This window comes from Marmota monax, unplaced genomic scaffold, assembly GCF_021218885.2.
Source record: "Marmota monax isolate L192 unplaced genomic scaffold, Marmota_monax_Labrador192_F-V1.1 WCK01_AAM20220418_F8-fsc00021, whole genome shotgun sequence".
Taxonomy (NCBI): domain Eukaryota; kingdom Metazoa; phylum Chordata; class Mammalia; order Rodentia; family Sciuridae; genus Marmota; species Marmota monax.
Genome location: NW_026695228.1, coordinates 10,821,614 through 10,848,035, shown reverse-complemented (window position 1 = coordinate 10,848,035; position 26,422 = coordinate 10,821,614). Strand labels below are relative to the sequence as shown.

Here is a 26,422-nt window from a genome sequence, read left to right as displayed (position 1 = left end):
TAGAGATATCCTTTACTAATTAACACAACTCTAGAATCCAGAAAAAGTATATTTGACCAAACGTGAATGTGTAACACTAGTACAACAGAGACACACAAAGCACAGTTAAAAGAAGCTGAGCTGGGCGCGGTGGCACACGCCTATAATCCCAGTGGATTGGGAGGCTGAGGCAGGAGGATCAGTAGTTCAAAGCCAGCCTCAGCAACAGCAAGGTGCTAAGCAACTCAGTGAGACCCTGTCTCTAAATAAAATACAAAATAGGGCTGGGATGTGACTCAGTGGTTACGCACCCCCGATTTCAATCCCCGGTACCCCAAAAAGAGAGGGAAAAAAATACCACTGATCAGAAATTTTTTTTCAATAAACAAGAATGTTGAAACTATGTAACAAGTTCCTACAAATCAGCAAAGAACAACAAAATCAGAACACTGGACTCAGAATCACAAGTAATTTCCAGAAAAATACAAATGGCCAATGTTTAAGAAAGATAACAAATTATACTAATAATCAGCTCATGGGACATTAAAATGAGATTTCCTTTTCCAATGGCAAAAATTGTTAACATTGGTAAGAGAGCGATGGGACAGGTGTGAATGAAGTGGGAAAAATGTCAATTAGTAAACACTTTTGTAATGCAATTTTCCTGAATGTATCAAATTCTGGGTACTGCTGGACCCTCCTACCCATCTCCTCTACGCATGCACTTGTGCTCAAAAAGCAGTGGCTAATCTCCAGCACGCCACCATAGTGAGACTGTGGCCTGTTCGTACAGCATCTCACTCACTGCAGCTGGAGGCAGCGGGCCGAGGCTAGGAATGGAAGAGGCTGAAAAGGCAGGAGGATCCGGGATGCCGGATGAGGGGAAGCATCTGGATTTTCTTATAAGAGGATGGGAAGATACTGGACAGTTCTGGGCAAGAAGCCGTGACACTTTTGTACGTAGAAGGTCCTAGAACTCGTCTGTCAGGAGGAAAGGGTGGAAGCAGGACAACAGGAAGGCTCTGCAGTGGGCTAGGAGCAGAACAATCGCAGCTGATTTGTGGAGAGATGTGGAGAGAAAAGTTTGCATGATAAGTTTTGAGGGCAAAAGGGGTGGGACGTGCTGGTTGCTGATACCTCAGTGAGAGGGGAATTTTTAAAGCTTTTGGCCTCGCCAGCTAGGACACTGGTGGTACCATTCACAAGGCCCAGGGCGGAATTCTCTGGAGCAGCAGTCACAAAACCAATGCCTGCGTGAAGGGACACAGTAGTAATTGCTGGGGGTTGGGAGGGAGGTGCCTCCCATTTATTGGTTTGAGTAAAAGACGATTAAAAAATTCGACTTTCTACCTTTCATTTTTGCTGTTTGCACACTATATTGCCAACTGTCTTTTTATTGACTTTTTTAAAAATATCAATGACAGTGGAATGCACTACAATTCTTATTACATATACACAGCACAAATTGTTCATCTCTCTGGTTGTATATAAAGTATGTTGACACCAATTCATGTCTTCATTCATGTACTTTGGATAATGATGTCCATCACATTCCACCATCCTTGCTAACCCCCCGACCCCTCCCTTTCCCTTCCACCCCTCTGCCCTATCTAGAGTTCATCTATTCCTCCCATGCTCCCCCTCCCTGCCCCATCTATGAGTCACTCCCCTTATATCAGAGAAAACATTCAGCATTTGGTTTTTGGGGATTGGCTAACTTCACTTAGTATTATCTTCTCTAACGCAATCCATTTACCTCAAATGCCATGATTTTATTCTTTTATTGCTGAGTAAAAATTCCATTGTGTATATATGCCACATTTTATTTATGCATTCATCCACTGAAGGGCATCTAGGTTGGCTCCACAGTTTAGCTATTGTGAACTGTGCTGCTATAAACATTGATGTGGCCGTGTCCCTGTAGTAGGCTGTTTTTAAGTCCTTTGGGTATAGACCAAGGAGAGGGATAGCTGGATCAAATGGTGGTTCCATCTATTTTCTCTGAATTAAAATAGCCATTTCTCAGATCAAGATGGCCCGTTTCACTCCTGACTTAGAAGGGACGCTCTGCAGAAAGCTTTGGAAACCTGACAGTGGGGTCAGAGTCCTTACTCCCCCTCCCCTCGATGTCACATGCTGTCTTTCAGCTCTCTGCAGCCCTATAGCAAAGAAGGGAGAGACAGGTGGCATCAGAGTCAAGCCCTTAGGCCAAGATGTGAAGTTTGGGGTTTAATCTTCCCTGTCATGAGAAGCCAGAGAGTCTACATGAAAGGTCTGACTTTGAAAGAATCCTTAGGCTGGAGTGCAGAAGACATACTGCAAGAGCCAAGCACAGGCACAGCCTGGGACCGAGAAAATGTTTAAAAAGTGGATGACGGTGACAGTTGTGTGACGCTGCAAATGCACTAAATGTCACCGATCCCACATTTAAAATGGTTAAAGTGCATTGATTCAATGACTATAATAAAATGGACAGGAGAACCCAACTCAGGGCCAGTGTATCGCCAAGTGAGGGCAGTGGCCCTTCCAGACACGTGCGCTGATCGACTTTCTACCCTTTCTACCCTTTTTCGGTGGCGATACAGAAAAGCCGTCATTCGGGATACGTTTGGAAACTTCAAACAGTAAGATTTCAGAAGTATTTTTTATGTGATGCAAGGGACCACACAGACAACGGTGCCACTTCCAGAGCTTAGCAAGGAACTTTGCAGGAGGCAGGCGGTCCTAAAGATGTCCAAGGAACGAGGAGAAGAAGAAGCAAAGAACAAACTTGCAGGAGATGAGAACAAGTAAGAAAACAGTAACTAAAAATGAACTACAGGCCAGACGTCACAGGGCCGCTGACAGGACACATTCAAGTGTAGGGTCCTTGAGAGGTTGAGAAAAGGTCTAGGATTGTATGTTGAGTCCCTCCATCAAGAGGAACACTGTGAGGTGACAAGTGTACACTTAGGCACCAGCTGCCTGCATGCTGTGTCAGGGATGCTTAACCTCTGAGCCACATCCCCAGCCTTTTTAATATTTTATTTACATACAGGATTTCACTAGGTTGCTGAAGCTGGCCTTGAACTCACAATCCTCCTGCCTCAGCCTCCCAAGCCACTGGGATTACAGGCATACACCATCATGCCTGGCCATTGTATCCCTTTAATCAGGTCCCTCCAGAGGTTTAGAGCATCAAACTGACATGTTTGGAAATTTGAGTCAGTCAGGCCACCAGCAGCCTCTGCCCAGCCAGTGCCCCTGACCAGGCTTAAATAACCCTCCCCGATGTAAGGACCAGAATCGACTCACCCACAGCTCGAGCGTCTGGGACACTAACAGCACTCCCCTCCGGAGGTCACAAAATATCACAAAAAGCCAGGAAATGAACACCCAAAAGAGGCATCCCCAGGCAGAATCACCCACCTCAGTGAAGAAGCCTGCTATCCCAGCCTGGCAGGAGCCATGTTCCTCTCCATACTTCTTCTTATACTCTGGAGGGGGAGAAGGAAAGAGAAGCAGACCAGACATGTCAGTGTGGGCCAATCGTGCGTGGACCCAGCCCCTTCCCCCAGTGCCTCTGCGAGCTGGGCCAGGGATGCTGACCAGACTCGGGCACAGAAGGAAAGTCTCAGGAATCCACGAAACCTCAAAAATCCAGGCTCTGGTGCCATCAGGTAGAAAGGCTGCCAAGGGCCTCAGAGGACTTCCTCTGCTCATGTCGGGGAGAGAGCAGCAGCAGCCACAGTAATTAAGTGGGAGGCTGGTGACAATTATTTCAATTAGAAAGGATCAAGATCCCTAGTGGGTCTTGAGGAGCTGAAAACATGACCCAGAAATGGGAATAATGTGGCCATCCTAGTGTGGAGTCCCCTGGAAGGAGACCGACCTTTCCCCAAAAACATTTGGTACAGCTAGAGGCAGAATGCTCCCAACCATCCGACCAGAAACAAGCCATCCACCCCTGGGCTAAGGAAGATGGGGTCTACCAGGACAGGCCCCAGAATGTGGCCCCGCTGTCCCCCACAATCAGAGGTAGCAGGCACCTGTATTCCTGTGTGGAAGCAAGAGGGGCAGATCTCTCCAGACCAAAAGAAAACCCATGGGTGATCTCCTTTGTCCCAACACCCTACCCAACAAATGGGGACACTTCGTTGCCCGTTTTATTTTCACACTGGCAAGACAGAAACTTTTGATAAGAGTTTAGTAATGCCAGGCTTTGTAGTATTGCCTCCACTGGCATCATTTCATTGATTTCCCCCATCCCTGGGAATCTATCTTCCTATTTGTCTACAGGTAATACTAAGGCTCAGAAAGGTTAGGTGAATTGTCAGGGTCACCCAGCTAGTGAACTCCTATCTCTTAGATCTGTGGCCTAGGAAAGATTTTGTAAAGTAATTTCACAAAATCATAAGAAGTGACTGGCTGTTGGAAGTCATTTCAGGGGTGAAGACAAGGAGGGAGGTTTACAGTGACTCAAATTAATCACGTGCCACATTGCTGGATAGCCTCAGGCTGGGGCTACCCGGCAAATAACCCAGTGACTTTCTGGGGGTCTTGGCAAGTCTCTGGTGCCATTAAAATCTAGTACCATGAAAATATGATTATTTTTGAAACACAAAAATAAATAATCCAGAAGAACAATGAAGCTGTGATTGCAACACAGTGCCACTTCCTGCAGCTCAAAGTGTCTACTCCAGGCGCAGCGGGGAAGGGGCCCTGGGGAAATAGGCAGAGTAATTCAGTTTCTAACAACACTCACCGCAGAGCCTAGTAACATTTTCCAGTAAGTGGCCATTAACCGACTGCTGAATTACAACAGAAGGTCAATGAGGGACTCCTCTTCCATGAGGGGGGTGCCGTCAGCTCCTCCCACCTTGTCCTGCGATGCTAAGGGAAACTTCCAGGCCTGCCAGGCAGCAGCGCACCAGCAACGGAACCCACTTATCCCCAGCAAAATCTTGCACCAAGATTGCGGATAGGGGTGCAAAGAATTAAACAAACCCTGCATCAAATAGCACAAGGACTAGAAAGAGCAAAATGTCCCAAACTAGACAAATGAACCTGGAAGGTCTAGCAAAAAGCTCATTGGTGCCCCTAACTCCAGGGGTAAACCTCCCATTATAACTCCTACAAAATGAAACAAAGAAGATCCAGACCCCAAGGGCTGAATAAAACTACCATGCCTAACACACCAGTTCAGCCTTATGTGGCATGAATAGGAACTGTGTGGTGTTGTGGTTTGGACACGAGGTGTTCCCCAAAACCCCTATGGTAATGCAGGAATGTTCAGAGGGGCAAGAATTAGATTCGGAGTGCCATGACCTAAGCCGTCCATCCTCCTTTGAATGGATGAAACTGAGTGGTGATGTAGGAGGGGGGGGGGGCTGGAGGAGTGGTCATCTTCTCTGCACCCCCTTCCCACCCCACCCCCTGCTTCCTGGCCACCAAGAGCAGGGCAGCTTCCTTGTCCTGCAGTCACGTTCCTCCTCAGAGCAACAGACTCGGGTGACCGTGGACTAGACCTCGGAAACCACGAGCTCAAATCAAATTTTCCTCCTCTAAGTTGTCCTTGGGTATTTTTGTCACAAAGAAAAAGTGGACAAACGCATGGAAATCTCACATCTTTTTAAGTAAATAGTCTTGAGGTCTCTTTGTGACAGGAACTGCAAAAATACTCAACACCTTTCTTAGCCTCCTCCCCACACTGTTCTTGGAGTTCTCTATCCTGGAACAGGACCTGGCGTTTCTGAGGTGGTCATGGTCTTATTGGAAGTGGGAGTGTCCCACTCCTATCCCAGGCTAGAAGACTACAAGGGGAAGCCCTTACCAGCACCCTTCCATTTTATATGTGGGGCTCCAGTATCCAAGGAGTTTGGGATCTGAGGGGGTCCTGAAACCAGTCTTCCTCAGACACCGAGGGACACTGTCACATAAGGTTATGCTAACTTCTTCCTAGCCTAAAAATCTTGATTAGAGCAAAAACAATTTGATTCTTCTTCTCTAGACCTGAGATAGCAAGACATACTAGAGAGTGTGGGAATAAAGATGGGTAGAGAAACAAGGGGCTTCCCCCAACACCAACCCTGAGAAGCCAAGTCAGACATCCTGTCTCCACTGAGAAGTTCAGAAACGCAGGGCGGGGGGATTCAAGAGAGGGCAGGTGACCTCCCATCTCCTGTTCCCAGGAAGAACTTTGCCTTCACAAACACAAAGGCCATGGGGCCAGAAGCTGGCTGCTCTTGGGCATGTCCACTCAGCCTTCACACGCCCCCAACGTGATGGCCCAGCAGAGAGGGCTGCAAAGGGCCATCTCCCTCTATGAACAAAGCATTTATCCACTTCAAAGAAGCGGAGCAGAAACCAGGCTTCGCATGGTGACAGCAGCAACTGATGCTGTCACAAACCTATTAAAGTGGGAGAAACTGAACCTGGTAAGCAAAAGATGAAGGCCAAACAGGGGACTGAGAATATCTTGGAGGACCTGGGATTCGATGGGAGAACTCTCTGCCACACATGGGTTTGAATTACTTGGCCTGCGTCACATGCTTCAATTTGTTAAGTCGTATGGCTCCTCCATTCCAAAAATGGTAGTATTTTCCTTGGGTAAGCTGCTGGTTTTATTAAACCCTGCCTAAACAGAAGGCAATTCAGAAAGAAGAAAAAAAGTTACCGATTCCCAAATGTTCAGAATCCGCAACTTCGATGCATGGAGTCAACACTCATGAATTTTAACTCACTCAAGGCGGCCAGTGATTGGGCGTGGTCACTTCTGCACCCTTCCTAAAACTCTGGGATGTGTCAATCTCCCAGAAAGATCGACATATGCACAGTATAACACTTTCCAAAACTCTTTCTATTACATATTTGAGAAAGTTTTATCTTTCAAAGCCAGTCTTTTTAATACACTGATTTTTAAAATAATTTCTCCATGGTTCCTTAGCCGAGCTATGAAAATACCAGGGAGAAAATAGCTCTTCTGTATTAAATTATTTCTGAATTTCACCAAGGAGAGGCAAATCTAAACAACTGATCATTAAACAGCAATTTAGACAGATCTCTAATAATAAAAAGGGCATTTAAATACACCCCTAAAAAATGAAGAGAAGATAAGACTACCCATTAGGAGGCATCTCTGTCCATATGAGGGGGGGTTGGAGTAAATGATCTCAGTAACTAGGTTAGAGAGGAAGGGAGAAGAATTTATCAAAATAGCTCATGATTAAACAAAGTGAGCACTAAAATGCAAATTGTACCAAACCAGAGACTTACAATTAAGTGAGAAAGAGGTTTTTAAAGGGGAAATAATCTTCAGAGAATATCTAATAATCCCAACCTTACCCATTCATTTTACAACAGTATGTAATTGCTCAGAACAAGTGGTTTATTTAAAGCTACATAGCTAATTAGTCTCAGTCAGCACTGAAGAGCAGGGGCTGCTGGCCTCCCCTCTACCTCAGCCACACAGGCATGCTGCATAAGAACAGGCCCAGTCTCATTATTTTTGTTCAAAAAATTGAAGGAAAAAAAAAAAACATTGTCCATCACCAGACAAATGAAGTATGGTACACACCTATGTTGTTCTACCTCTAAAGGTAAGGAAATTCTGATACATGCTACAACATGGCTATTTCCTAAGGACACCACATTAAGTGAAATAAGCCCGTAACAAAAGGGCACACACTGTGCGTGTTATGTTTCAGATGTGAAGTGTCCCCCAAAAGCTCATGTGCAAGACAATCCAAGAGGGTTTACAGGAGAAATAATCAGATCATGAAAGCCTTAACCCAATCAGTGAATTGATCCCGATGGGGATTAATGAGTGGTAACTGAAGGCAGGTAGGGCGTGGCTGGAGGTGGTGGGTCATTGGGGTGTGCTTTTGGGATATATATATATATATTTTTTTTAATCTGGTAAGTGGAATCTCTCTACTTCCTGATCATCACGTGAGCCGTTTCCCTCTGCCACGCTCTTCTGCCATTATGTTCTGCCTCACCTCAATCTCTGAATAATAGAGCCGGCCTTCTATATGTAGACTGCAGCCTTTGAAACCAGGAGCCCCTAAATCAACGTTTCCTTACATACAATTGTTCTGGCTGGATCTTTTAGTTAAAGCAGCAAAAAATCTGACTAAAATGGTGAGACTCCACTTACATGAAGTCCCTAGAATGGACGGAGTCAGAAAGGAGAATGGTGGTTGCCAGGGACTTGTGGGGAGGAGGATGAGAGTGTTGCATGGGTACAGACTTCCTTTGGAAAGAGGAAAGTTCTGGAAATGAATGGTGGGGAAAGTTGAACAATGTGGATGTACTTAATGCCATAGTATTGCATGCTTTAAAATGGTTACAGTGGTAATTTTTATATACCTTTTTAAACAATAATAAATGACAAAAGAATTTTTTTTATAATTGTTAAATTGTTCCTTGCATCCAGAATCTAGCAACCCCCATTTTGTCAATTCCCTAATTCAGAATAAGCAACAAGCTACCTTACAGGCACATAATAATGTATTTTCAACTTAGTATATGCTATGTCACATTTCATCCGTCATAGAAACTGACCTGGACAGGGATCAGTCACGTTTCAGTGAGAACCCCAGCTCAGAACCAAGTAGAATTCAATCATGTAACAGAAGCTAAAAGACTCACTGGCACTAAAAAACGGACAAACGGCTGTTCAGACGTTAAAACCAAATGTCTGGAGTAAGGAGAGACCCAGGACATAGAGCAGATCAACTACAGCTACATTTTACCAGGCTAAGGGGAACACCTGCCCCTCCCACCCTGTACCTGGAGGACTTACCCATGGATTGTTTAAAACGGAAAAACTAAAACATGGCTTAAGTAGTCCACAGCATAATGTCCTAAATACTTAAAAGATTATGACAAAAATAGGAGATTTTTCTCTGTGATGGGTCACAGCACCTAGTCATCACAAAGAATCCCAACGTCCCGCCAGGTATGATGGCAGATGACTATAATCCCAGGAGCTCAAAGCTGAGGCAGCAGGATGGCAAGTTCAAGGTCAACCTGGGCAACATAATAAGACCCTGCCTCGAAAAATAAAAAGGGCTGAAGATGTAGCTCAGGAGGTAGAACGCCCCTGGATTCAATCCCCAAGGCTGAAAAAAATGGAGAAAATTAAAAAAAAAAAAAAAACACAATATCTCAACAGAACAGGTAACACAGATTCCTACTCTAGACTTAAGTCCCCAACCCCACCTCTGTTTAATAATCCTATGACTGTCACCAATCTCCCTGACCCTCAATTTTCTCACCTGTACAATAATAAGAATACCTCAAAATGATGTGATTACCCGGTAAGTTACTGAGCACCAAGAACACTACCTGGCCATTGCTCAATAAATGTCAAGTGAATCTGAACCTGCTAATTTCTCATAGAACAAACCCCAAGACACCTAGCACCACACAGGAAGTTTTGGAAGAGACTCAAAATTGGACATCCACAGGGGCAATACTAGAAGATGCAGTTTAAGCAATTAATTTCACACAATGCATGGAGACACGTTTGAAATATAGAACATATTTTTGCCTAAGACAAAAGTCCTTGGTACCAAAGGGAAAGCTTAATGGGGTTTCTGAGCCACTACCAGAGATGCTGGGACCTCTTTCCAGCCCTGGCTATCCTTAGGCCACTCCCTCTTTCCCTCTCAGATCCTTCTCTTTAACTGGTCATAATGCAAAACAGTATCCTTTTTTAATATGCTATCTTTGCTTAAATGAGATAATGTTTATGAAAGCTCTTGGGAAATCATGAAATCCTATGTAAATGCAGAGGTCTTTATTTAATAAAAATTTATGGGGCTTATTTCTGGATTTTTAAATGGATCAACTCAGCCTTTGATGGTTTTCTCCAAAACAAAATAAAAAACAACAGAACCTGAACTGCTTTTCATTTATAAATGGATCGTGATTGATTTTTACCCCCTGTGGAGCCACAGCCTTTAACATTAAAAGGGGAAAAAATTTTTCACTTTGAATTAGTGATCTATTTCCTTCCCTAGAAATGATCACTGACTTGAGAAATGCAAATATGCCTTAGAAATAAAAATCCAGCTGTTCTGACAATAAAGAACACGATATAAAAATCTTTGGAATCAATGGGGCAAAAGACACAACAAAATTTGATAAATTCAGACCCCAGCAATTTCAGATTTGAGAACATTTAAACAAGGCATAAGCTAAACCTTAGATCATGCATAAAAAGAGGGGAAGAGAGTTTACCAAAGAAATAAATCTTGCAAATATGATCAAAGGTATTTAAGTAATTATAATCTTATCAAGGGCTCTTAAAATCATGTTAATGCTACCCAGTTTCTATTCTTCAGTGTATATTCACTAAAGCAACCCTGTTAGCTCAGAATATTTAAGAATGTTCTGTCACCTATAAATTACAAAATTCACATTTATTGAGCACACACTTGGAGCCCGAAAGTGCTAAACATTGTAAATACCTCAAATACCTGTGTGTATGTACACGTACACATACGTGTGTGTGAGTGCAACACAGAAGATTGAAGCCAGGGGTGCTCTACCACTGAGCTACCATCCCCAGCCCTTTTTTTAAATTTTAAAATAGAGTCTTGCTAAGTTGCTGAGGCTGGCCTCGGATTTGTACCCTCCTGCCTCAGCCTCCTGTCTTCAGTAGGTATTAACCTCCCCATTTTACAGATGAGGACACTGGGGCTTAAGGAGCTTCCCCAAGTTTACCAAGTCTGAAAACAGGGACATATAGGTTCAAATATTGGAATAAATGATAAAGTCAGAGCCTGCAAGTTAGGTCTAATATACAATAGTACCATAATTGCCTCTAAAGGCATTTCTTTATCAATGTTTTCTCTTAAACGCTTTTTGTTAATTTAGCTAAGCTACTCCCAAACTATTCCATGCTCATGAGATTTTTCTGTCACAATAAAAAGATGAACTGTTTACAGTCTCACTCCTGCCAAGCTCTGCCCCCAGTGGGCTCAAAGGAGAAGGGATGAAAGAAATGTCTGTACTTAATTTTATCACATGCACTGACTTTGGGGATTCTTAAAATATCCTGGCCTGGGGAACAGTACCTAGACGTTTACAGTGCTCCAGTTTACAGATAGTTTTTCCCACATCATCCACTGAAAGTATCTTCTCACACATGAAACCAAATGACATATGGGATATGCAGTTTTTGTGTCACACAGTAAATGCAGACTAAGCTTCTACTGAAGGGCATGCACCATGAGTTTATTTTATGTCCTAAACTCATTTTTATTTCCCATTCCCTCCATGTTTCCTGGTTCTGACAGGATATTCTGGTAGCCTCTCCCATCCAACCAGAAACAGGAAGCACCTGAGAAGCCACGAGAGAAAGATCCTTGTACCAAACCAAAGACTGGTGCAAAAGCTTGGGGCTGGGCACATGGCTCAGTGGCAGAGTGCTTGCCTGGCGTGTGGCAGACCCTGGTTCAATCTCTAGCATGGCCCAAAAATAATTTAAAAGCTTGAGACATTTTTGGAAAGGTACCCCCACACTTAGGAGGGTTTGCCCAACCAAACCAACCCTCCAGCCTTCTCAAGAGAACCCAATTGGTCCACATTTGCAGAACAAATCAGTGGACTTCCTGAGCACTTTGGCCAGCATTTTCTCATGAGCTCCTCACAATAACCAAAAAAAGATAAAAAGCGATGGAGACCTGAGAGTGTCCACTGCACTGCAGGACCCAGCAACTCGTCCAAGCCACAGAGGTGGCCATGTGGACAAGCTAACCTCAACCAAGCTCCCCGCCACCCCCTCCCTCCCATGTCTGTTAACCACTGCATAGGAAGTAATCTGGAGGCAGCGGTCCCGTCTGCCCCATGCCCATGGATATGACCACCAGTGGATTTCCACCACCCTCTCTTCCACGCCTGCAACACGCTACAGGTTCTAAGAGGGATTTGCCTTTTTCCTATTGTAAATGAAAATAACCCTTTCTGCTACCTTGTACCCAGCAGTCACACATGGGCAGAGAATTGTCCCCCTTTCAAATAGATACTTTTCCTGCAGATAAGGGACTTCTGAATAGCCAGAACTATGTCACTTGGGTTTTGACTAGTGCTTTCCAGGAACTTAAAATTAAGTGGACTATTCCTGGGACACAAGTCAATCACCCTTCAACAATCTCTTGCTCCGCATATCTCAGAGGCACACAGCAGTAGAATTAGTGCATACACGCTGAGCATTTGGTATACTAGATATAGCCAGGCGCTATTCTAAGAACTCACGGGAATTGACTCAGTCCTCTCCACAACCTTGAGGTAGCAGAGAAGCTTAATAACTCGTCTGAGGACACACTATTAAGAGCAAGTGGCAGAGCTGGACTTGAACTCTGGTGTTCTGGGTCCCGAGTCCGTCTTCTGAACACCATGCCACTTTGCCTATCCACACGTGAGTATGGCATGTGAATAAAACAAGAGGAAAAACCCGGGCTTGGGCAAGTTTCTGAACCTCAGTACAGACAGGAGGTTGGCCTAGGTGACATGTGAGAGGGAATGTCAAACTCTTAATACTTCCGTTGTACTTAACCACAATGGGATCCCCACCTAGAACAGAGAGCTGGCGTCACTGAGATTTTCCACATTAAGAGAAGATAATGGTTGCTTTAAGAGCCAAAGTAGGTTTGGTTTAGACCACAAAACAGGGAAGTAGAGATCTCCAAAGCCAATAGAGCACAGGCAAGAGCTCTCTATGAGGAGCCTGCCGCCCACCCCACCCTGCCAGCACGGTGCTCTAGAGAAATCTGAGCATCTGCCATCCCCCTGCTTTTATAAGGCCAAGAAACAGGAACTTTCTTCTCAGTCCTGTTTCTAAAGGGATGCTCGTATACCCCAATATTCCCTACCCCTCACTGTTGCCTAGGCCATAGGATAAATTAGGATATGGAAATGTGTGTGCCATGAAGAAACAGGAATGGATGGGGGCAAAATCTTGCTCATTTATTCACTGGCTCCATTTGGCTGCCATGAAGTCAAAGAACCATCAAAGCAAATAGACTTGGGCTCATTCCACAGCTGCATAGCATGAGTAATCTAGATTCCTGAGTCCTGTATCAGTCAGCTATCACTGCATAACAAGCATGAAGGCTCCATGACCATAACAAACATTGATCTCTCATACAACTATATATAGGCTCCAGCTGCAGGTTCAGTTCAGGTCTGCTCCACTTGGTTCTACTCTGGGACCAGCAAGCTACGTGGGACAGAGCACATGGTCAGAAGTGCTGAGATGGGCGAGTGGAAACACGCTGTCTGGAGCCCGTGCACTGATATGCACAAGGGGCACATGCAGCCAACCCAAACTGAACCTGCTCCCTAGACTTGCAGCTACCTGCCTCAGCTCACATGGGCACCCACATTCCTGCCAAGCATCCCATAAGAGCCCCCAGCAGAGGAAGGGGAAAACTGGCAAAGCCTCAATGGGAGCAGTGACATACAAAATGGTCACACTCCTCTAACCTCATGATTCTACCTTTGAGAAAGTTCAGTCACCTTTTGTTTTGTGAGGGTTGAGGATTGACTTCTTTTTCCAGGTGGAAATTTTTGTTTTAATTAGATATTTGTTACAGTAGAATCCATTTATGCATTTTGATATACATAGCTCATTTTTCTGATTGTACGTGTTACAGAATCACATTGATCATGCAGTCATGTATGTACATAAGGTAATAATGTCTTTCATTCTACTATCCTTCCTATCCCCATAGCCCCTCCCTTCCTTTCACTCCCCTTTACCTAAGATAACTATTCTTCCCTAGTGCCCCCCCATTGTGAATTAGTATCCACATATCAGAAAACATCCGGCCTTTGGGTTTTTGGGGACTGGATTATTTCGCTTAGCATGATATTCAACTCCATTCATTTACCAGCAAATGCCATAATTTCATTTTTCTTTAAAGCCAAGTAATAGTCCATTGAAAAAATATATATAAAAATATATATATGGTATATATATGTGGTGGTGTATAATATATAAATGTGGTATACATATATCCCATTTTCTTTATCCATTTATCTATCAAAGGACACCTAGATTGGTTCCATAGTTTAGCTGTTGTGAATTGAGCTGCTATAAACATTGACATGGCTGCATCACTGTAGTATGCCAATTTTAAGTCCTTTGGGTATGAACCAAGGAGTAGGATAGCTGGGTCAAAAGGTGGTTCCATTCAGAGTTTGAGGAATCTCCAAACTGTTTTCCATAGTGGTTGCACCAATTTGCAGTCCCACCAGCAATATATAGTGTGCCTTTTTCAACGCATCCTCGCCAACATTTATTATTGCCTGTATTCTTGATGATTGCCATTCTGATTAGAATGTGATGAAACCTTAGTTTTGATTTTGCATTTCTCTAATAGCTAGAGATGAACATTTTTTCATATGTTTGTTGACTATATTGGCTTTTAGTTTTCAGTTTAACTAAAACACTCCCAAACTAACAAATTGTCTCTAACCACTGGGGCACAAAATGGTTTGCCGAGTCAGATAGATGCAAAATTCAGAAGCCAACCCTACCATTTACTAATTGCCCGAGGACCACAGGCAATTGACTTGGACTTTGAGTCTCAACTCCCTCATCTCTAACAGGAAAATAGGGACACAGAAGCCAGCCTCTGAGTGGCCCACCCTGTGCCCTCCCCTCACCGTGTGCGTGATAGAGCCTGATGGCCAACTGCCACCACCCCCATCTCCATGCCTGGGCACTTTCCTAACCTATGCACATGGCAGGACAGGGTGCGGGCGGATGAAGACCCCAGGGAGGGTGACTTGAAGTGTCTGTTCCACACCGGCCCCAACACCCCTCTCCTAGAGACCGCACCCCAGTTACCCACGGTAGCGACTTGCTGGCTGGAACCTTCTTCATGAGTTGCCTTCCCTTCTCTTTCTATCTCACCCCCACATGATATCCTCTAGAATTACCTCTAATGTAACTTCTAAAATAAACAACTTGTAATCAAACCCAAGTGAAAAATTGTTTTTCAGGGGGGTTACAACAAAGGAGAGAATGAACAGTCCCCAGACTAAACCTGCCTCTGATTGGTCCCATGGCTGCTAAGTAAATGAGTAGTATGAGCCATGGTGGATGCAGGTTTACATGGACATTCGATTCCAGCACCCCCTGCAAGGGGCTGATGTCCTTTTGCTTTCTGGTGCTTATGTGGCATGCAGAGGAACCACTGGGGACAGCAATGGGTCCCCTTTCACGACCCATCATTTTTAGTCCTACTGCATGAGTAGATTGGGCTCAGTAATCACCACCTCCATTGCCTCTGTGGATTCTTTTCCCCAGCCCGATGAGCTACCCAACTAGTTGTTCCAGAGGCCATTCCGTTTTCTTTCTGGAAGAGGAGGAGGAGGAGGAATAAGCTGGGTGGTCACAACAATCCCAATACATTATCTCAAACTATCCACCCTCTTGACATGGTTGTTAATTTCATCTATTTTTAAAATGAAAGTTTTCCTTCGACTAGAATGTTACAGAAATGAAGAGGGCTAGAGTTCAAGATGGCCCAGCCAGAGTCCAACAAATGCTCACACAGAGAAACGTACATAAAAAATGACTCATCTGCACAGAGGAGGGGTTTGCCCCCTACAAGGACACTGCTGGTTCTTCTGTGGGGGCCACATCACAAAGAACCTTGCTCAGGCCAGCCACCCAAGTCCCCAGAGGGTCCTCCATGAGACAGGAAACTGCAGTGTCCTGACATTGTTTCTCAGAGACCACTTTGATTCCACAAACGTGAAACCTGGGAAATCCCAGGGAAGCCCAAGGCAACGTGGATGAAAAAATTATGTGTGTGTCCAAACAAATCAATGAGGGAATGAATTAAAAAATAAACAGCCCAGCACTTAGAGGGAGAACAGATTCCAGTTCACTGAACTAGGATAAGGACCTTAGAGGACAGGGGATCACACTGAAGGAAAGGACAGCCATCTCTGAATCCCTCGAACCAAAATTCCACTAGACTACGAAGTGATCAACTTGATTGTCCCCAGTGCCCAGGCATTTGAGGTTCTTCTATGCAGGCACCTGAAAGGACATTTGTTTTTCAGTACTAGAAATTAAGCCCAAGGGTACCACTGAGACACACCCTCAGAACTTATTTTGAGACAGCATCTCACAAAGTTTCTAAGGCTGGCCTCAACTTTGTTATCCTCCTGCCTCAGCTTCCCAAGTCGCTAGACATACTTTCTTTACAAGACCCCATATGTCCCTTGATGAGGAACTCTTAAAAACTTGTGGAAGGTATACTCGACTCTCAGGAGTCTACCCGAGTTCCAGGGTCATATTATAAGGAAAGCCAGACCTCAGATGTCAGGAGATGACCTGATCGGTGGAGATGTTACACTCCTGCCATAGTGTAGCTTTATGAGTCCTGGGTCTGCTCTGCACCCTGCCTGAGGACACTTGTCCCCCGGGGCAGCTAGGAGCTTCTGGCATTACCTGGGGCAGTAGAGATCATTGGGGCCTACTTCTCACCTTTCAGATGAGGAAAATGAAGCCTAGAGACAGTTTCCCAAGGTGCCACAACCTCTGGCAGTGCCAGGACACCAAAAGGACTATTTGGACACTTGCCTGAGGGTTGGTGAATTTGGGTCCCTGAGGTTTCATAAAGCAAGTATTGTGGGCTCTGGCAGAGATGGGCAGAGCTGGGGAGGGCCTAGGACTGTTACCCTTTTGTACCCTGGACAGAGCCTCCATGCTAGAGGCCATCTGTGGACAAAGAGTATGCCCTCTCAATAGCCTGTGGGAGGCTGGGAGAGATGCTTGGGGGAGGGGGTTGTGAAGAAGGGAGCAGGAGTTTAAGGCAAGACATGGGCAGGGGCATGAGGGAGAATCCCCCCACACACATACTCACCTTCGTAGCAAGGGATCAGCGTCCTGCCTTGGGCCTGGAGGTTGGATGGGATGATGTAGCAGAAACCGTGAGGCAGGATATGGTCTGTTTCATAGTAGATGTTCTTCCACCGGTGGGCACAGGCCTAAAGGGACAGAGACGGGTGAGAGAGGGGAGAACCACAGCGCCAGGGGATTCTGTGAAAGGAGAGAGGAGCAGAGGGAGAAGCTAGCTACCTCCTCTCCTGCCCAGACACACCAGGCCCTTGCTCGCATGAACATGCCCCCGGGAGGCTCCTGGGGGAAGGCAGGTGGTCAAAGATTGGCAAATGATAATCATAGCAAGTGCAAGCGTAAGCTTAAGAAGAATGAGGGTTATGGAATAGCGAATCCGAGAAGGAGGGACGGTTTCCATCTGGTGGTCAGGGAAGGCCTGAAGGAAGAGAAAGCCCTAACCACATGGAGCACTTGGGGAAGAGTGTTCTGAGGAAGGGGGACCAACAGTGCAAAGGACAGGAGGTGAGAGACTTGGGGAGGTCCAGAGAAAGAATGGAAGTGGGCAGGGCTGGTCTGGAGAGGCATGGGTAGGAGAGGAAGTCAGAGAGGGAGGGAGGATATGGGGGCAGGTTTCAGAGACTACAAGGACACCTGTGATTTCAGCAGACAGACGATAAAAAGCCAGGGGATAGCCTCAGTGGCCGATCCACTTTACAGTTTGTAAAGGTCATTTTGCTGCTGCGTGGAGGCTGTGGGTGGGCAGGAGAGGAAGTGAACCACTAGGTGAGAGATGCTGCTGACCTGGACCAGGATGGGCAGGGGGAATGTCATCAGGACACAGGCTCGAGGTAAAACTAATGAGCCTGAGGAATGACCAGGCATGGAGAGTGCTGGAAAGGGAGCACCCACCCACATATAACTCTGCTTTTACCTGCGGAGACACTTGAGCAGGCAGCTCCTCAACTTTCTAGTAATAAATGCTTGTTGATGGATTGTTTATTGGAGTAGATTTACATACAGCAAAACACAAACATCAAATGTACCACTTAACAAGCTTTGGCAAGTGCACACACTCATGTCACCCAAGCCCTAGCAAGACATCTCTTTCCATTTAACCAGAAAGCTCCCTGGTGCCAGGGCTGGTTTACACAGGCTGCTCAGGGAGGCCCTCTAAGGGGGGACATGAGACGTGAACCAGGGGGAATATTCAGGGCAGAGGGGCAGGAGAGTGCTTGGAGAACGGGAGGCCATCAGGGACAGACAGGGCACCTTGGCCAGCTTGGAGAGCAGCCTCAGGGTACATGGCTCGCCAGCCTCAGTGCTGGGGACAAACCTGCAGTAAGAGGCTGTGAGTCAGGGCAGTTCCCACCAACAGACAGGGACCAAGTGCCAGCAACTAGAACTCACACCTGGCCATCCTTCTGTCCCACTTTGTGCCCCTGCCTCCCCTTCCAACAGGAGAGTGGTCTCAGTTCTGTGTATGTGTCTCTGCACAACAATGACAAGGACCCCCCCAGAATGCACATCTGCCTGGCCCCGCCTGCCTCTCCTGGGCATGCACCGCTGATTTCTGATATCAGCTTATCTCATTCTGGCCAATGGCTGCATGGTCTTAAAATATTGAATTTTAAAAAAAATCAATTATTTAATGTCCGTTTCCTTCAAATACACTTATTCATGGGTTATAATGGTCCACCTTTGACTTCTTCTGGGATTCCAGAAGATGAGCAGAAGAGATGTCCTATGGAATCTCATTTTCTTTACAGTAACACTGAGAATTAGTGCTAGGTCTAAGCCATGGAGCTAGCAAGTGCTGCAAACCAGGCTGGAATCCACAGTTTCTAAATCTTGTCTCACTGCAAAGCATTCTGCATCCAAGCTCCCAATTCCTACCTGAGGAGTCATCAACACACATCCCCTGAAGCAGATCTGGTACCAGTTTATCCTCTCAGCACCCCCCAAGGTCCTAGGACCCTGAAATAACCACCCTCAGATTGGGTGCTCCCGAGTATGTGGGGGACTCCCTAGGGGCACAGATTTCCCAAGGCCATTCTAAGACAAGATCACGGCCTCCTAAGCAATCTGCTTTGGATCCCTCCAGGCCAACTGCCATCAGGACCCTTGACAAGCCACTCTGCCCAAAGACAAAAGAGGACACACTCAGAATGATTCTCAAAGCTGGGCAACCACACTTGGTCCCTTGTCTGAAGACATTAAATACAGAAATCAATCTATTATCACTACTTCTACTGCAAACCACCTTCCTGCCTCATCACTCGATATTGTTCTATGCTTAAAAAAAAAAATCACACATTTCTCAAAACATAGAAATAATATGCAGTACAGAACTAAAACATCAATAAACAAAGAACCACTTCATACCACCCCATAGAGTTGTCCCTTGGTACCCAAGGCAGAGTGGCTCTAGAATGCTATTCAGAAACCAAAATTCACAGGTGCTCAAGTCCCTTCTAAATTGGCATAGTATTTACATATAACCTATGCACACCCTCATGTATACCTTCAATCATCTCTGCCTCACTCATAACACCCAATACAGTGTAAATGCTATGTAAGGTATTATATTTTTAGTAAATGAGAAGGAAAGAAGTCTATACATGTTCAATGCAGGTGCAATATTTTTAAGATATTTTTGAGCCAGTTAATTGAATCCACAGATGCAAAAATCCATGGATATCTGGGATATCAGCTATAAGTGATTTTTTTAATTCTCAATTCTGACTCCATTCTGATGGCTTGCACACTGGAATCACTTATCACCTAATTCATGGGTAAATTAGTTGTACTGAAGTTGATGGATTCAGCAAAGGCCAGGGCTTAGAGGGCTTACCATGTCCTACTGCATTTCTGGGTTGGAGAGGAGGATGTTTATCACTGCCGACAGCCAGCTGCACACTGACACATATCAGGAAGGACTTGCAGTATTTAATGTCTAGTATATTGTCTACTCTTTTAAGTACCATAAACTATTTAGAGAAGGACCTTGGAGAATTCCTAGAAGTTCCCACTACTGTATTTCACACTAAACAAAACTAAAATTAAGGCATTCTGGGAAGTCAGATCAAAATGTCGAAAGCAGGCTCCGTGCAGGGAGACAGCACAAAGTGTGTGAATGTAAATTATAGAAAGAAAACACTGCCTGGAGCCCAATTATCACTATGTACACACATCCATTTGACCCCTAAACTAAAATAAAATAAAAATTCTGAGGGGCTATCTGCAAAGTATTAATAACAATCTCTCCCAGGAGTCATTATGAGGGAAAAGGAGAACATTCTCTGGAAACAGCAGGACCTACTCTGGATGAGTGCTTAGCATATACGAGGCCATCCTGGGTTCAATTCCCAAGTGGGGCAAGGGGTAGAAAAAGAGGACTCACTTAAAATCATTCTACAAAGGAGGAGGAGGGCCTGCCACCATTCCAAATCTTAGAACCAGATGTATTTCAAGCTAGAAGGGTTGCTTTTCCTCCCAAGGAATAAAAAGAGGAAGAAAACCAACAATTTCTTTCAAAGGCCTTTTTTCTTGTATGGAAACAGCATGTACTTCCTGGGGGGTGGGTACTGAGCCTCTCCAGGTGGCTCAGCCACAGAGATCCACCCTACCCTCCTACACGCTCATCCGCCATGTACAGATGGCCAAAGCCTCTCTCATGCTTCCAGGTCCACGGCTCACAGCCAGCCAGGCCAGGGCCACTGAGAACATCGTGTGCAGTGTGCACAAGATCAAAGTGAGGCTGGGATGCCACAAGGCTCCCCTGAACAAGTTTCTGGGTGGAGGAGGATGCAATGACTGGGGAGGCACCAAGAGGGGACTTGTGTGGCACTGGGAATGTTGTTCAGTGGATGTCCCCCTAATGAACACTTATCAAGGTGCACTCTGATGGCTCATGCCCTTTTCTGCATATGTCCCAGCTCAATAAGAATTCACACACACACACACACACACACACACACACACACACACCAGGAAACAGAGCAACAGAAAGTAAATGCAAAAATGTACCCTGTGGCTTTGAAAGATGTACACACATGGGAAGCGGTCAGGACAGCCCTGATGGCTAGAAAGGAAATGGCAGAGATAGAGCCGGAGAACACTGCTTCACCCAGAAATAATCAAATCATTTGTTGTTGTCTGAGCCTTGACAACTCTGATCAAAAGGATAGATAATGGGCTTGAACTTCCCGAGCCGCCCTGCACTGTGTGTGAGAAGCATCGGTGCCTGTACTGGGTTCAGCAGTGGTGATTGCAAGAAGTGATGACTTTATATCTTGCCTGTTTCTTAAAATATCAACTGCACACTGGGAGGGCAAGGTGTAAGTACAAGAAGGGAAAGGGCTTGCCCCCCATTCCTGATGCTGTGTTTACACTGGGGATCATTTGTTGCCTGGGGCAAAACTGGAAGGTACCACACTGCTCACAGAGCCCAGATGGACAGGTCTGAAGCCCTGACAGTTTGGGTCTTGCCTGAGCTCATCCAAATGATGCCATTTGTCAATCAGAGGCTTCACTCCCTGTCACAGCTTTCCAGTTCTCCATCTGTTCCTTACTTTGAAATCAAGACCAGATGCCCTTTTCAAAGCACCCTGCCACCTCTCCCTCTTCAAACCCAACCTTGGAATCTGATGCTGTGCTCCCTAGGGACCTAGTTCTTATCCCTACAGCACCTCCTTACTGGATTTTCAAAATGCATTCAAATGACACAACATCCTTTCTGGTTTTAATTTTAAAATACTTGCCTCCCAGAAAGCTTCAACAGGGAGAATGAAGACATTCAAGAAAAAGCAAATGGATCAAAGGCCTCTGAAACATGAATGTGGACAAGATGGCCATTCATTGTACCTTGTTGTCACCTGTCACTTTAGAGCAGTTTGCCTGGCACTTCTATCAATGACTTAGAATCAGCCACCAAGAAAAGATGACAACTTGGTTTCTAGATGTTCTAACAAGGATGCTCAGGCCTCAGGTTATGCAAATACACTTTAAGATAAGATACCATTCCTAAGAGATGTCCTCCAGGCATGGAGAGCAAGAGTGGTCTCTGTTCTCAAGTGGGTTCCATAAAAAGGACACAAACACAAAATAAATCATATGTGCAATATGAGGTGATAATGTCACATTGAGTTCCAAGAACACAAAAGATATTCAGCTTGTTCCATACGGGCTCCAAGGAGGAAGCAGAGCCCAACTGGGGTTGGGTATCAAGGACACAGGGGACTTAGGAAAAGCCTTTCCTAGAAAAACTGAATAAAATCCCTCAAAGTAAGTCAATGATAAAAGGTACAATTCCATTTTAAAATGAGCAAAGACTTAGCCACTTCTATAAAGAAGTACAAATGGCCAAAAAGCAAAGGAAAAGATGTTCAACATCACCAGCCATGGGGAAAAGCAAACCAGATCTATAATGAAATATTACTTCAATGCCCACTGGGACAACCTATGTATTATTTTAATGGGGAGTGCTGGTGACCCAGAGATGTAGCTCAATGGCAGAGTGATTAGGATGCACAAGGACCCTGGGTTCAAATCCCCAGTATCAAACAGCCAAAGAATAAAACCCTCAAGAATGTGGCAAAACTGAGACCTTTGTGTGCTACCAGTGAGAATACAAAATGGTGCCACTTTGGAAAATAGTATCAAGGTTTCTCAAAAGGTTAAAAATTAAATTACCAAGTGATCCAGAAATCCCACTTCTGGGCAAATACCCAAAAGGATTGAAAACAGGATCTTGGAGAAATATTTGTAGATGCACATTTACGAGCATCTACAAGCAGCCACCAGTGGATGAAAAGACAATTTGACTTACATATATCATGAAATACTATTCAGCCTTAAAAAATTCTGTCGTATGCTGCAACAAGGCTGAACCTCGAGGACATCAGGCTAAGTGAAAGGAGCCCATCACGAGAGGATAAATACTGGGTGATTCCACTCATATGAAATCTAACAGACTCTCAGAATAGAAATTACGAGCAGTTTCCAGGTACCAATGGGGAGGGAGTAAGGGGAGTTTTTGTTCAATGGATAGTGTTTTGAGTTTGCAAGACAGAAAAATTCTAGAGATATACTTACTGTATAATGTGCATTTATTTAATATTATATACAACATAAAAAAGATTTAAGAGGGCTGGGATTGTGACTCAGCAATACAGTGCTCACCTAGCATGTGTGAGGTCCTCGGCTCAATCCTTAGCACTACATATAAACAAAAAATAAATAAATAAAGGTGTGTGTCCACCTACAACTAAAAAAGATATATTTTTAAAATATTTTTTAAAAAGGATTAAGATACATTGTGCCAGGCAAGGTAGCACATGCCTATAATCCCTGTGTGTGGCTTTGGAAGCTGAGGCAGGAGGATCTCGAGTTCCTAGCCAGCCTCAGCAACTTAGTGAGGGGTACTAAGCAACTCAGTGAGACCCCATCTCTAAATAAAATATAAAAAAGAGTTGGGAATGTGGCTCAGTGGTTAAGCACTCCTGGGTTCAAACCCTGGTACCAAACAAACAAACAAAAAAACCCACAAAGAGGATACATCGTTTGTTACATTTTTTACCACAATTGGAAACAAAAGAGGTAAAACCACAGATGCCCCTCTCCTTCTCCAGCACCGATACAGAGTGGCTTACTGAATATATGATGTAATCAATGTGCAAGACATTAGAAAAACAGCTCTGCATGCAGTTAATTAAATGGGATTATCCAAAGTACCACTGTCTACAAATACTCTGCTCTGCCTTGACATCCTTTGTCAAATCTTCCCCCATGATCCCCCCTGCTGCTTGTGTCTCCAGAGACAGCCCCTTCTGGCAGAATCTTTGTCTTGTCCTTTGGAAACAAGTCTCAGCCATAGCAAGATCATTCTTCCACCAGGAACAGTGGCAACCCTGGAGGCTGAGGTAGGAGGATCACCAGTTCAAAGCCAGTCGCAACAACTGAGTGAGAGCCCGTCTCAAAATAAAATCAAAAAGGGCTGGGGATGTAGCTCAGTGACAGAGCACCCCTGAGTTCAATCCCAGTATCAAAAAAAAAAAAAAAAAAAATTATCCTTCCATGAAAAGAGGAAATATCTTCACAAAGACTCAGCTCTGGGCTCAATGTCCTTAAAAGCATTTTGTGACATGCTGTTGCTAGGCCACTGCCTCCTCTTTCGTTCTGAATCACAACTTCAGATGGTGCTTTGATTTATAGATGGCTGGCTTCTTCCCTTCGTTTTCTCAAAAAGGCAGACATGAGTTCTGGCCCTTCTGGGGCCGAGTGCTCCCGTCAAGGAGGTCAGGCCACCAGGCCTGGAGGAATGTGACAGCTTGGCAAGGGTCCAGGGCCAGCAGTGACAGTGATTAAGGACTGGAATCCAAGGCTCACATCAGGCCCAAGGAGCACAAAATCAGGCTCCTCAGAGAAGACACAAACATTTTGTTTAGATCCTCAAGGAAGATCTGCTTCCCCGGCTCAAATACACACATAACCCTCCCCTTTATGGCTGGGGGCCCAAAGGAAGCCTTGGTGAGTGACAGCCAGTCTCATTTTCCCTTCTCGATCTTGTGCTGTTATAAAAACCCTCCTACAGCATTCAAGAAGAGCCAGGGGCAGAAGAGACCTGTGAAGTCAAACAGTGATGCTCCGAAAGGGCAGGGGACTGATTGGGAAAGGGCACAAGGACACTGGGTGGTGTGTCAGCAGCAGGACACCTAAGTACGTGTCATGAAAAAGTCACCAAGCTGTGCTGGAGTTGTGCATGTTCAGTGACTTAGTGTTACATCTCAACAGAAAAGTTTACAAGAAAAAGAGGGGTAATGGGCAAAAATAAAACCCCCATGGTAGTTAAATTTCTTTTCTCTCGAGTCCAACAAAACTTTCTGGGATGATGGAAGTGTCCTCCAGGCTGTCCAATACACTAAGCAGTGACCATACGTGGTTATGGCGCACTTGAAATGTGGCTAATGTAGCCAAAAGAACTGAATTCTTAATTTAATTTTGATACATTTAAATGAATTCAAATGCGGTTGCCTCGCTGGGCACTGCAACCCGAGGCCATTAGGAGCCTCAAAGGCAAAGACTTTGTGTCTCCTCCAAAGCACATAATGGATCAGAAGACATCAAATGCATTTTGGAAGCCAAATAAATGACTAATTAAAATAGCATGCAATTTGGGCTGGGGATATAGCTCAGTTGGTAGAATGCTTGCCTTGCATGCTCAAGGCTCTGGGTTCAATCCCCAGGACCACCAAAAAAAAAAGAAAAATAGCATGCAGTTTATGGTAGGCACAGTGATGGGCACCTGTCGTCTCAGCTACTAGAGAGGCTAAGGTGGGAGAATCACTCCAACCCAGGAGTTCAAGGTCAGCCTATGCAACTTAAGAACCTGTCTCAAAAATTTTTGTAAAACATGTATTTCATAATGTAATATCATCTAGGAACAAATTGGAATCAACTACTGAAGCCAGATGCAGTGGTGCATGCTGTAATCCCAGACACTCATGAGGCTGAGGTAGGAGGATCACAAGTTAGAGGACAGCTTCAGCAAATCTGCAAGACCCTGTCTCAAAATTTAAAAAGGCTGGGGATATGGCTCAGTGGTAGAGCATCCCAATTAAAAAAAAAAAAAAGGAATAAACTACTGATATACACAACATGGAAACATGGATGAAACTCAGATCTTCAGAATACTTAAACAAGAGCACATACTGTAGGACTAACATGAAGTTCTATAAAAAGCTAAAATAATATGTGGTACTACCAATCACAGCAGTGGTTGCCTCAGGGTGGGAGGAGTTGACTGGATAGGAAGACAGAACTTTAGGGGACAATGGAAATACTCTATAGCATGGTATGAGAGTGACACAGGTGTGTGCAATTGTCAGAACCCCAAACACAACTAAGAATTGTGTAATTTATGTAAATTATACCTCAAAGACAAACAAAAAAATTATGTAATGAATGAGATTTACAAAGTTCTTTTCACACGTCTTGTCAGTTCTCTACATCCATGTCTCAGCACCTTGGGATGAACATTGACATTTGGCAAATAAAAAATAAAAATAAGGCAAGTAATTTGTCCATGGACTAGGGGAGAATCTGCAACCTCAAAGCCATCCCTTCTTCTCTGTGCCATCCAGCTTTCCTAACAGGTCAAAGTCTATCACAGTCAGGGAACCATCCCCTGCCCCAGAAGTCCTTACCAACACGCGGCCATCGGCCTTGGGCTGCCGTGCCAGGCTCACCCCCATCCACTCATCATCCCGGTCTTCTCGGCAGGTCTTTCCACAGGGCATGCCCCGATTCTTCCCTGGAGAGAAAGAGGAATGTCAGACTTGGGTTGAGGCATGATCTCTACTGGTCACTATTGAAAGGTTGGTGACAGATGTCTGTTACATGTAAAGAAATAGGGGCCTTATAACCTCCATTACTATGCACCATGCTTAATTCAATTTTGTTTTCATAGGGAGACTCAATGAAGGAAGAAGTGCAAAGATTAATGCTCTGAAGCAAGCTCCTTCATTTGTATTGTACCAGTAAGAAACAGTTGGCAAACTAGTCACTCTCGGTAGCACCAGCAGACAGCTGTCC

The 26,422-nt window shown here is 44.8% G+C and overlaps 1 protein-coding gene across 1 annotated transcript in view; it reads right to left on the bottom strand.

Moving 5' to 3' along the window:
• Itga9 (integrin subunit alpha 9) overlaps nt 1-26,422 on the bottom strand; it is a 320,954-nt gene that overhangs the window by 277,456 nt on the left and 17,076 nt on the right. The window contains exons 3-5 of the mRNA XM_046436952.2: nt 26,035-26,141; nt 16,857-16,980; nt 3,388-3,455 (exon numbers count right to left, since the gene is read on the bottom strand). Coding sequence (XP_046292908.1) covers nt 3,388-3,455; nt 16,857-16,980; nt 26,035-26,141 — 299 coding nt within the window. The remainder of the gene's footprint in view (nt 1-3,387; nt 3,456-16,856; nt 16,981-26,034; nt 26,142-26,422) is intronic.